Source organism: Sinocyclocheilus rhinocerous, unplaced genomic scaffold (assembly GCF_001515625.1).
Source record: "Sinocyclocheilus rhinocerous isolate Xijiao unplaced genomic scaffold, SAMN03320098_v1.1 scaffold114, whole genome shotgun sequence".
In the NCBI taxonomy this organism is placed as follows: domain Eukaryota; kingdom Metazoa; phylum Chordata; class Actinopteri; order Cypriniformes; family Cyprinidae; genus Sinocyclocheilus; species Sinocyclocheilus rhinocerous.
Genome location: NW_015646344.1, coordinates 800,436 through 813,946, shown reverse-complemented (window position 1 = coordinate 813,946; position 13,511 = coordinate 800,436). Strand labels below are relative to the sequence as shown.

Genomic DNA, 13,511 nt, shown 5'->3' with positions numbered 1-13,511 from the left:
GTCGTTTCTCTCTCCGAGGCTTGCTGAGAGAGGAGAAACGGGAGAGCAGGGCTGCCTTAAGTGAAAGGCGGTCCGCGAGTGGAGAAAAGCGAGACTCATGCTCGAGTGAGCATTCTGTCTCAGTAAGCACGTAGCTCACTGCCCTTCTGCGGCGGATCCGAATGCAACGGAGAGAGAGCACGCAGGCACAGCGCCTGCATGAGATCAGTCAGACCGATTGCTTATTCCCTGACTCCGCTGTTTCCCTCTCCGAGGCTCGCTGAGAGAGGAGAAACGGGAGAGCTGGGCTGCTTTCAGTGAAGGCGGTCCACGAGTGGAGAAGAGCGAAACTCATGCTCGAGTGAGCATTCCGTCTCGGTGAGAGAACAGTCTCTGCGTGGGGTCTGCCCAGACAGATGACATACTCATTGCTCTTCTGCATCGTGCAAGTTTCCCTGCACGAGCCACACTCGCAGAGCGACATTTGCAACAACGTCGCTAGAATTTGCTCTTTTAGGGCTTACCTGCTAGAAATAAGCTCTTTTAGAATCGCCGGATGGCGGCAGGGGAAACGGACCGGAACTGCTGTGTCACTGTAGCAGCGGAGAAGCAGGTCAGCTGTGCTGAGAGGTCCCGATTTCAGTTGCGAAGGCGTGTCAACGGCGAGCAGGCTTTCAGGATCAGCGATGAACGTAGAGTCGTCGCTGAAGGAGAAGAAATCTGAGAATCCTGTGGCGAGCGCCCGCTTATATAGCCAGATGCCCCGCCCATTCTGGCGGGCTTTGGCTGGCTTTGGCGGGCTGCGTGAATAAAAAAGACTTCAGTTCAGGAGAAAAAGGCTTTTTTCCCATATGCGTCTAAGCAAGACGCAGTATGAGTGAAGTATCGAAAGGGAACATAACTCTGCCATAGCAAGACCCAAATGAATCACTTGAATTTTATGCATCATATGCACTTTATTCATTTTTCATTTATGGTTGCACTTTATTATGATGCATTTTATTCCTTCTTTATTCATTATTCATTTAGCAGTTGTTGATTACTCTTGTCTATATTTTGTTAATAAAATTGATCTTATTAAACTTGTGTCTTCCTTGTGTTGATAATACAGTAAGAGGTTCAAGTTAGGTATCCCACCAATCTTTCTTATCTGATGTACTCAGTGACACATGATCCAAAAACCATAACGTCATCGGTGACGTGAATATCTATCACTACACTAATTCGCCTCCCTAGGTTGGCGTAAGCAAAATCACTACAATGTACTATGATATAATGTCATAGTTACTGCCGTGAAAATTGCATGATTCTACATTTGATATATTTTCAATTGCATCTTTCATGTTTTATGAAAAATAAGCAAATAAACCGTGGAAGCAAAGAGAGGAAACAATACAAAATTCATTTGGGACACGTATGGTATAGAAAAGCAAAAATACAAAAAGAGAGCAAAACAAATATAAAAACAAAATGAGCAAGGAAAAGCTAAACAGACAGCACTACAGAAATTGACATCACATTGGATATTGGATACAATATTGTCATTTGTTGTGTATTGTGAACCTCAGTGCTTCTCAGTGCAGCAGTGAATCCATCAGTGAATCGACTCTCGTATCAGTTCACGAGTCCTGTGACGTCATTGTGTGTGTTGATGTTGACGTTGCTCATCAAAACACAGAAAGACACTTTCAAGTTCATGTAAAATAAACTAAAATAGACATGTTTCAGTGACTTGCATTGTGTTGAATGAATGAAAATGCATCATATCTGTGTTTCTTCTGCGTTTAGTGCTGATGTTCCTCATGCAGTCTGGACTCACTGAAGGTACTGTGCCGTACTGCAGTACATTTGATTTAACAAATGTGATTTGTTTTCTAGGCCTATTATGTTTATTTGCCTGCAATGCAGTGTTTTTGTCATGAGGAGGTTTTGAGTTCATAACAGTGATTTATACAGTGATACTGTTGGTGATCAATATTTACTCTTATGTGTATTAATACAGCGAGACCAAAAGCTGTAGTGAAGGTGACTCCAGATCAGCGTGTGTTCAGAGGAGAGACAGTCACTCTCACATGTGACATACAGGGAGGAGGAAACATTCAGTGGACATACAGCTGGTTTAAAGATGTAAACACTTTCTATCCATACAGAACAACAAGAACAGCAGAGTTCAGTTTCAGAGCTGATTATGTGTCTTACAGTGGTAAATACAGCTGTAGAGGAGAGAGATCAGCTTCACAGAGATCAGACATCAGTGCTGCTGTTACACTGACTGTATCAGGTGAGTCTTCAGATTCACATCTGTTTAATGCTCATTTATGTGTTGCTCCAGTGTGCATAAGTATAATATTGTACAGCTCTGACTGATTTAATTGAACAATGTATTTAGAAAACGATTTGCTAAAATAATTATATTAACAGCAACAATGAAATAAGAGAGTACAGTTTATCCGTCAACCAGATGCATGTGAAAGTTGTGTTACTATAACCCTGCATGTTTTCTTCAGAAAAATGAAGAAAGCATGAAAAAGCATTAAAACTCTGAGGACTCGCATCCACATTTTAAAGTCACAAGGAAACAGAAGTAGTGACGGATCATATCTTCTGTATTCTGAGTGATTATCAAAAAAAGAGAGAATAAAAGGAAGGCAGGACTTGGTTCTGTCCATCAATTGTTGGTGTTTTAGTAGATTCTGAGATGTGGCCACTGCACTAAACAACAGAGGCTGATGTGAATGTGAGCTTGCAGTGGAAAGAAAGAGCCAGAGTTTTAGCCAAGGGTGCAAAACTCAGTTCCTGAAAGGCCACACAGTCCTGCAGCCTCTAGTTTCAGCCCTGTTACCTGTAGCTCTCAAACAAGCCTGAAGGACTTGATTATTGTCACGCCTGCCAGCCGGAGTGCCTATGATAGCCACAAGAGAGCACTCCTTCCGTCTTTGTCTTCTTATCATGGACTGCATTTCCCATTACCCATTGCCTGGACTCATCATGCCTGATTACTTTCAGCTGTTGCTCTTTACCTTGTTAACTCACCCTGTATAAGCCCTGGGCCCTAGTCACAAAACATTTTATCTTAAAACTAAAGCTGTGTCCCAAACTGAAGTGCACAGACACCGAATGGCGCATTTGAAGTGTGATTGTGTCACAGTGTCACGACGTAAACTGTCCCAATTCAGAGGCCCTGTCCCAAATGGAACACTTCATGTGCACTTTCGTTCTTGCGGACTTACAATGGCCGCTGCGTACACGTGTCCGTTAAGTCCATGAGACCGTAGGGTGTCCCATTCATCATTTTAGCGTTCAAAAGGGTGCTCGAGAGTGCCCCCTTTGCGGCCGTTATGCGCCCTCGATCCGCACTTCTGCCGAGCCCTCACCGGGGCGAGCTACGCAGCAGACTTCTACCCGACAGTCAAAGCGGCATTACGTCACGAAAGTGCAGACTCACAGGAAGATCGTGAGGGTTTAGGGTGCCATTTGGGACAGGGCCAGAATGTACCCTCCGAGGACCGCATTCCAAGACCGATTGCGTAACGAAGGCTGACGTATTTCGAAAGCGACTTCAAATGCGACCTCCATTTCCCAGGAAAATAAAGTGTACATCTGGGTAGGGTTGCACCAGCCATTCTTAAGTTCTTACTTAAATTAGAACGTTAAGTCCACACTAGAGGCTTAGTAACAACTAGCTAGTTTGTAACTAAATCTATACATTATTTGGTTGCACCGTAAGGCAGGACCTTGCAAGTAGTTTGTAAACTCTCCGTAAAGTAATGCATAGTCTCATAATATGACGTTTACCCTAAATCATCCAATAGAAACCTTCAAATGCGCGAGCAGAACTTGTTTAAATGCTATGAATTTTGATTTATCCTTCATTCTAAATTATTTTGCTTCACGTATAGCCTACTAACGGTAAAAATATAAACAAGTTTCCATAAAAAATGATACATTGATAACATTAGTCTATAGGCCTATGTAAGCTATTTTTATATGTAACTAACATTCAGAAACTATAATTGAGATAAGGATCAATAAATACTAAAACAAAATTATTTATTGCCATTTATTTGTTATTTCATTTGGCATGCGCAACACGGACCGAAGCACACAGAGGCGCACTGTAGATGATGGGGTGTTGAAGACGCGCTAAAAAAGAAACAATTCACAATGTTTATTCACATATTGTTCTCTCTCTTAATATGTACGTGAGTGTAAATGTCAGCAGCATCATATATGCCTAAAGGATTGAAGGTTGTCGGGTAAAAGAAGAGCATATTGATGCAGTTCACTCAGTCTGCTATTTTATTCCAACCGTTTCTCCTGACTCTTCCGTAAATATTTAGTTTATACGTAGAGTTACACTTCAACTAAGTGTAATGGTGCAACGAAAAAAATAGTAGTGCGTAAGTCCATCTTCAAGAAACGACTAAAAACACATCTGTTCCACCTTTATTTGACCCTCTAACTCTAGCACTTTCTATTCTATTTTAATTCTACTTAATCTACATTTATCTTCTTTTTTATATAATAATAATAATTTATATTTTTCTATTCTATTTTTTCTATTCTATCTACTTGTTTTTCTTTGTTTGTGTGTGTGTGTGTGTATATGTGTGTGTATAATAATATAATAATATAATATATATATATACACCCTGCTACGTGTACTGCGTTAGGCTAACCGAGACTTGTCATTTGCACTTATATATTGTATTACTGCTGCACTGATGTGTATGTTGCATTTTACTTCTGAATATGTTCAAGGTTATTAAATTGAAAGTTGCCTACTAAATATACTGTTGGGTAGTTTAATCTACAACAATGCATCATGTTGTAAAAGACCATACTTTTAGTGTTGCTGTCTGCGAGAAAAAAATAAAACTTAATACTTCATATTTGTACGAGAATGTCAAACAGAGCACTGTTCAGCTGTGACAGCTGCCGCTGAACATTGAGCTGTACAATGCTCTATTTTTTTTATTCACAGTTTTATTTTTGCTAACCTGTCTACATATGATCACCATGGTCAAGACAATAAACTATATACAATCGCACCCTTTGTAAGATATCAGTCAGCATTTGAACTGCTATGTGTGTCTGTGTGTATTTTGTAGTTTTTCATATGTATCATTACATTATTCAAGTAAGCTCCAAGCCAATTCCTGCATTTAAAGTTGTAATCCGACGCAGCAAACCAGTGTAACTTGCCTGGCCTCGGTCTTGGCTAAGCCTGAAGTAACATCACCGTCTCCTCCATTTATGACGTAAAACATAAAAACAAAAATCCACCTATCCTGTCAGGATTGTCCTCTCGTCAGCTCTTCTCTCTCACTGTTGCCATGCGACAGAGCGCTAATCGGGAACCTCTAGTGTCGCAATTAGGAAATCCTGTGAAGGCGGAGCGTCCTTCATGCACTTCGGAGGCCTGGTCTTCGAAGTCCGTGGCCTTCGAAGTGTGCACACTCAACTTTGGGACACAGCTTAAGAGTTCTCCTAAAGAGCAGTAAAAGTTTTTAGCCAAGTGTTTCCTCTTAAAACCTATTCACAAAGCTGCTGAGACCAACTTTTACTAAGGAATTGGGAGAAATATTAAACTAAGAGAAAGGGCAGGGTGAACTTTTTATTAATGATATCAGCAAGCTTACTAACTATGCCCACAGTGATTGGCTGAGAGGGGATGGCTTTCTGTAAGTGATTTGATTTTAGAAATATTGTAGAAGGATGTAAATGTTTACCTAATTAAAGTATCTTTTGAAAATTAAAACATGTAAGTTGTAGCAACTTTACATGGCTGCTCGCTCTAGCATTAACCTAGATAAATGAGTGTTACTGAGTGTTTGTGCGGAAGCTAGTAGCACATGAAGGCGTCGTGGATCACTGGCACTTTTTCCTGATAGTTTTGGAAACAAAATATGCCGTAATTTTTGCTCATACAGATAAGAGTATTATATCATTCTACTCTTTTTTTGTGTGCAAAGCACATGAACTTCACATGTGCAATCACGTGTTAAAATCAAATGCGAAATATGTGAACCACATGTGAAACTCGCATGAAATGTGGTCTTGACCCTTTGCCTACTATTTGGATTAAGACTGTAGATTTCTGAGCCACAGCCATATCACCCTGCAGCCCAAGACTGGTTGACCACTGAAGCTAAGCAGGGCTGAGCCTGGTCAGTACCTGGATGTGAGACCTCCTGGAAAAACTAGGTTGCTGTTGGAAGAGATAACCGGTGTCCTGGCCAAATTGCCCCCCTGGCCTTTGTCAATCATGGCCTCCTAATAATCCCCAACCACTTGATTGGCTCTATGACTCTCTCTCCTCTCCACCTGTAGCTGGTGTGTGGTGAGCTCACTGGCTGCCGTTGCATCATCCAAGTGGATGCTGCACACTGGTGGTGGTTGAGGAGAGACCCCCACACATGATTGTAAAAGCGCTTTGGGTGTACAATAAAGCGCTATATTAATGCATCATTCATTCATTCATTCATTTCCCCTTAATAAAGCTGTGTTTGGATCTTCAACCCAAGGCTCAGAGCAGTGATTTGTTACAATTAGCAGGATCAGGTGCGTTTAATTAACGTTGAAGCTAAACTCTGCAGAGCTGCAACAGTTAAAGTGGACTAAATGGAATAAACTGGAGAAGTCCAGCAAACATCACCAAAAGAGAAGTCTTTGTCATTTCACTGGATGGATGCATGGATGAATTAAGTTCTGTGAAACATTTACAAAATTTCGAAAATCACTTTGTTTTTGTCTTTCTTCACAGATTTACCCAGATCTACACTGACTGTGACACCAGACAGTCCTGTATTCACTGGAGAGACAGTCAATCTGAAGTGTGTGATTGAGTCTCACAGTAACTGGAGATATGAGTGGTATAAAGGCACAGACAGTGTAATGTTACATCCGTCTGAGCGTTACACTGTAAACAGAGACACTCTCACTATCAGAGGAGCTACTGAGTCTGATCAGGATCAGTACACGTGTAGAGGACAGAGAGATAAAAGACCAAAATCATCACAATCAAGCTCTGTTTCTCTCTCTGTGATGGGTGAGTCGAATTTTATTCTTCCTAAAAACTCACTTCACTACATGAACACACACAGCGTCCAGATTTCAGCCGAAAATAAACATAACATTATACCAGACTGTATTATATTCAAATTAAAGTTTTCATGGTTTCCATCATTTATGAGTTCATAATACAAAAAAAAAAGAGTTCAATGTCATTTCATCAAAGCTAACAAATCTAAAGACTTGTTGAGCAGTGTAAACTCTGTCAGTGATCATAACGGGAATTTAGCCACTGTTCAAATCACAGACTCAATCACTTATAGACTCCAGCAGTTATAAAGAAAACAATTACAGTATCGATAAATCACGCTACTAATGGGAACAGTGTGAAACTGATTGTTTAATCATTGGCTTGATTTACGAATGCATAAACAGCAGAAAACCACTTTGTGACGACGAACATCTGTACACGAGCCCTTGCATATTACACAGATCAGGCCATGATGCTCATGAAAGGCAGTTTCAGGATTTTATCGAGGTTAGGGTTAGAAACTTTGTAAAGTTAACAGAAGTATCACTCTTGTGATTGATGGACAGATATGAGTTGTTCAAAACCATAGACTGTCTTAAAAAAGAAAGGACAACACTTCTCTACATCCTTCCACTATAGAAAAGTGAAGCCAAAACATCCTTAGTATGGCCGCTGTCGTCTTGCACCAGTGACATCATTTGGAGCCAGAGTCTGTGCAGTATTACTGATCATGAGCTGGAGCCGCGGTATTCAAAATTCCACCCAAACTCCTGCAGACCAAATCGCAAGCTCACAATCATGACCCCACACCCTGTTTTTATAGCATCAAATAATGAAAACTGGGGGGGAACAAACTGTAAAACCATTGAACTACCTAAAATAATTTAAAACATCTTTGGGAAAAACATTTTTGAAGTGTAATTTGATGTTTTAGTTTGGCTCACATCCAAGAGGACGGGGTTTATGACCTACACTGCAGCAGCCATCAGATGGCGATCAAACTGTTTGGGCTTCACTTGTTCTGAACGGCTCTTTTCAGAGCAAGCCATTTTGTAGCATTTTCCTTTAAATGTTAATGAGCGCTGCTAACCCCGCCCCTCTCTTCCGAGCTGCTCTCAGAGAGACTGTTTACAAATTATTAGGAAAGGCCATGGGCGGCGCTAGGGAGGGGCTAGCAGGTGCTTCAGCACCCCCAATAAAGACAAAAGCTCCCCAATAGCACCCCCACAGATTTTTTTCCTGGAATCAATTATAGGCCTATACATGCTAGCCTGTTGTATTTAATAATTAAGATGATGATAAAAAAAGAAACGAAACAAACAAAAAAACATTTGATTCCTTATGCATGTATAACTCGTGCAATGCAATAACGACGATTCTGCAAAGTTCAGCTCCAACCCTGATCAAACACACCTGAAGCAACTAATTAGGGTCTTCAGGATCACTTAAAAATTAAAGGCAGGTGTCTTTGATTAGAGTTGGAGCTAAACTTTGCAGGACAGTCGATCACCAGAAGCAAGGTTGGGCACCCCTGCTACAGCCTATTCCGCGCTCAAGCTCGCGCATAAAGCAATTGCCTCAAAGCACCGGCAAAGTGATTATGAACGTGCCGGGGGAAAAGAAAACATTTTAAATATTTATTAATAAACTAGTGCTTTCACAAATACCTCCAAATCTTACCTCCAAAAACCCCTCGCACATTCTTATTCATTTCAAAACTGTACACAAAATGTATTGTACCCCATATAAGCGATACTTGATGAAACTCTCATCAAATCCTAATTGCAGTCTGTGTAACAATAGCTCTAAAGGTACTTTTTTGCATATGTTTTGGGACTGCTCAGTTATATCCAATTTTTGGAAACATGTAGTTCAAGTACTAAAACATATCACAAAGTTGCAGTTTGACCTTGATCCTTGTCTTATGTTGTTAAATGATGATTCTTCCTACAACTTTACATTAGTTCAGAGAAGATTGTTAATGTCTGGTTTCACTGCTGCTAAAAAAACAATTACACAGCAATGGTTCACTCCTGACATGGATCTTAGAAGATTCTGGCTGCTGTCTTTTCATTATATTGTTTGTTTAGAACGCAGCACTGCAAGGATTAATGGGGCTAGAATACAAACTGTCACTTATTGGAGTAGTATAGCCCAAGCTCTAAAACAATTGTTTTAAATTGATGATGCATTATTCTGTGTGGAAATTTGCTGCCGGGGTTTATTTGTATGTTGAGTGGGCGAGTTTTCCTCATATTTATTTTATTATTCATATAAAAAAATAATCATCTGTTTTGGTTATATTTACTATTAATTGCAGGACTCCAGACTGCGACCATTTTTTCTGCCTGTGTGACTACATTTTGTGAGCGGTCGCACTCGCGCGACCACCGCGTTGTTCAACTCATAAGCGCTGCCATTTCTGTTGCATATGAGAAACATCAAACGGCAACTCGTTTGAACTGCAGTGCTTTAGATTGTAGAGCCTGGTTTATACTCGCCGCGTCAGCAGGAGCGCAAAGGTGCGCGCAGCAAAAATGAAACACTGGATGGTTTTCACACTAAAGTAAAAGACCGCTTCTTAAACCAGAGAAGGTGAACATGTTGGTATTCTTGTGGGGGGGAACATGCAAGCACTGTCACCGGCAGCAAGTTTAGTTTTACTTTTCTTTTTGTTTTCCTTTTGAAAAGCTTATCTTTGCTGTTTACCTCATGTTATGCTGTGGAGGCTCTCTTTTATTTTTATTATTATTTGATTCCTCAGTGTTTGCTAAACATTCTGTAATTTATCTCATATAAATTATATAATACAGCATGTGGTGTATGCCATGCCTCGTCTTATTCATTTTGTTAATAAACGTTTTGTAATCTAGTTTGTCATTGTATCTTACTGTTTTATTGTTGTTGTGCTTTTTAATTAAAAATAACAATGAATTCATCTTTTGTTTTAGTCTTAAATAGTGAAAGGTGTGTAGATGAAAGCAAAACAGACAATTATCTTTTAAACGTAACAAGATTGCGAAATCGAAAGTGAAAGCATCTGTAAGGGAAACAGGTCAATTTAGCTCAAAGGGAATCATTTAAGATTTTAAAGGGAATTTGGACAGAATCACTGTTTTACGGCTGATCACTGAGACGGCCAGCGATTCATTGAACGGGCCGTATAACATCAACTCTGCAATGGATATTTATATCCAAAATATAGTGAAAACACTATTATATCTCTGACCATTAATCTTGCTTACTTGCCCCAAAATGGACAATCTCCTTCCTGAGATGTTATGATCAGTGTGTTCTCTGTGTTAATTTTGAAAGCTGTTCTGTGAAAGTTGGTTGGTTAGGCTTGCTTCAGACTGGCTTGTGGCGCCAGGATCTGATTTACGAACATCCTGTGTCTTAGGCCTCTGTGGAATTCGACTCCTCACTGCATTGATTAATCCCATGTTGTAGCAAAAAAATAAAATAAATAACGTGCTAGTGCCACCAGCTGAGAAAGTTAGTCGCAAAAGAGCGACCAGTGGGAAAAATGAGTCTGGAGCCCTGAATTGCCCAGCTCCCTCTGTCAATGATCTAGTACCCCCTCAGCACCTGCGTTCAAAATTATCTGGCGCCGCCCCTGGGAAAGGTGATTTGCAGATTCATTAAAAAAACCTTATACTCACTTCTTCTGTTGGTGAAGCTGGATCACGAATGATTCGCGCAAATATAAACGCATTTAGGTAGATCGGGGGCGCATTCCCTTCAAAAACAATGTAATCCACTGTGTCTTCAGCATCTCAGATGTCAGGAGTAAATTACAACACTGTCAGCACTGTAAACAACACTGGGTGGATTTTTTTTCATTATGTACACACGCTGCCAACACACATTTCAGTTCAAACAGCTTGTAAAAGTGCATGTAGCATCCGATGACCCCTTTAACGAAAACTATGAAGAAAAATGTTTGATGACAAGCTTTTTTTTACCATGACTGAAACGAGACTACAGTATTTTGTATTGTAAAGTAACCTCTCATATGTGTAAACATCAAGAACATTTGATTTACTGTTTCATGAACCCTTTAAAACTTCATCTTAACAAAACAATGAATGTGACTTATGACAGCACCTATTTGTGCCTGAAAAATTTCATAAGGTAAGAAACAGATTAACGTTCCAAAAACTAAATTTTCCCACATTAGGCCCAAAGTACCAGAGATGTAATAGACATTCAGCTTAAAGATCAACCATTATGGGTTTTTAATGGTCGATTCTTAAACAATTTCATTTTGTATATAAAATAATATGGATAATACACAATTACTATGAGTTAATACTTCATTGCAAGTCTCTTTTATCTTTATGTTTGTCTGCTTTTATCTTTAACAGATTCACCCAGATCTACACTGACTGTAACTCCAGACAGTCCTGTATTCACTGGAGAGACAGTCAATCTGACGTGTGTGATTGAGTCTTACAGTAACTGGAGATATGAGTGGTATAAAGGCGGAAACAACAGTGTAATGTTACAGACGTCTGAGCGTTACACTGTAAACAGAGACACTCTCACTATCAGAGGAGCTACTGAGTCTGATCAGGATCAGTACACGTGTAGAGGACAGAGAGATGAAAGACCAAAATCATCAGAATCAAGCTCTGTTTCTTTCTCTGTGACGGGTGAGTTGAATTTTATTCCTCCTAAAAACTCACTTTACTACATGAACACACACAGCGTCCAGATTTCAGCTCAACAACAAAAACGGTTATTTTGCTAATTTAATTCAAACTGGAGGTCAAATTATGAAAATTCTTGATGCCCTGAAATTTCATTATTTTTGTTGCCAATTTCAGTATTACACAAAAAAAATAATACTAATCTAAGTAAAAATAAGCTTACTGAAGACAAGTAAAGAGTCACAAATTAAGCTACAACTCAACAAAGATCATAAGAAATCGACCAACTTGAAAAACAAAACTCTGAATAACAAATATTATATTATATAAAGAAAATGTACAAATAGACTGAATAGTCTTCACTGTATAAATTCAACATACATTCATTGTTATTTATTTTACAAAAGTGATTCAGTCAAGGACAGTGAGTGGTTTTCTTTCTGATGTTTGATTTACATTATTGACACAAATGACAACAGCAGCTAAATTAGGCTGCTTTAGAGGAATAGTTCACCCACAAATGAAAATTATGTTGTTGTTCTAACCCTTTATGAGTTTCCTTCTGCTGTTATACACAAAATAATGTATTTGGAACAATACTGGTAACCAAACAGTTGCTGGGCCCCCATGACTTCCATGGTATGAAAAAAAATAAATAAATACACTATTGGAGTCAATGGGGACCAGAAACTGGTTATGATCTTTCTTCAAAATATATTTTTATGTTGAGGAGAACAAGGAAATTCATATTGGTTTAGAACAATTTGAGGGCAAGTATATGATGACAGTGGTGACTATCGCTTTAAGATCTCATCATATAATGTTACTTATAAATGTTATATAAAGAACTCCAGTTTAGTCAGTCGCAATACGAGCAGGTGCGCGCCGCACGTATCAGGCTGAGGCTGAACCCGTCTTAACGCACGCATTTACCAGAATGAATTCTGCCCCGCTGCTTATTAATGTCCATGAACAGTTTAAAACCATTTGATTTTACTTGCTTAAAACGCGTTTAAATGATAAGCTTAGCCTACATCATGATGCGCAAAACGATTGATAGGATTTCTACCGGATTTTCTCCCCACCCTTAAGCGAATATGTAGTTTGTTCAAACAGAAAAAGCAATATACATCCATCAAGTTAATAACCAAACTAACCTAAAAATCTGTGGGGATGATGACGCTGTGTTTTTTCTGCTCCATGTGCGCGGTCCACTCGGTTCCAACAACTTCCACTCCATCAGCTTTAGTAAAATAACCTGATAGCTGGGGATTTTACTGGCTAAGTTATGTTTTCTGTTGTTTGTATTTTACGTTTTTCGTTTATTGAGCCCCTCTCTCTCAGAATTGCTGACATTTTTACTTATCGGATATTGTTCTTTGTGCGACTATTTCCAGATCGGAGTGTGAATGCAGATATGGGGCAGCGATCACCTGATTGATATACGTGCACATATCGTTAAATAAATGTATTTGATTTGTAACCAAATTCAGATTTTACGTTTTAATCTCTAATGCTAATGCACGGAATTTATGGAAAAGCTCCACTAAATAATAGCACTAAGAGGGGGGCGTGGTGGGGCTTTGACGATCGGCGCTACAGATGGCCAGTAAATCTACTCCACAGCCAATCACGGGCCCCCTCCTTGCTCGGCCCCGGGGCTTCAGCCCCGCCTAGCCCAATGGTTAATACGGCCCTAGGTGAGAGTCAGTTTGCTGTTCAAGTTCATCAGACTGAAAGTCTGTTCACAGAGGTAGCTGCCAAACAGAGACAATGGGTCTCATTCACTTATAATTGTTAATTAATTAACAATGAATACACACATTCGAACTTCT

General features: G+C 39.6%; 1 protein-coding gene across 1 annotated transcript in view; it reads left to right on the top strand.

The window, feature by feature from the left end:
• LOC107707289 (basement membrane-specific heparan sulfate proteoglycan core protein-like) overlaps positions 1–13,117 on the top strand; it is a 71,760-nt gene extending 58,643 nt beyond the window's left edge. The window contains exons 4-7 of the mRNA XM_016511276.1: positions 1,982–2,260; positions 6,746–7,030; positions 11,392–11,679; positions 13,074–13,117. Of these exons, the coding sequence (XP_016366762.1) occupies positions 1,982–2,260; positions 6,746–7,030; positions 11,392–11,679; positions 13,074–13,117 (896 nt within the window). The remainder of the gene's footprint in view (positions 1–1,981; positions 2,261–6,745; positions 7,031–11,391; positions 11,680–13,073) is intronic.
• Positions 13,118–13,511: the final 394 nt, after the last annotated feature.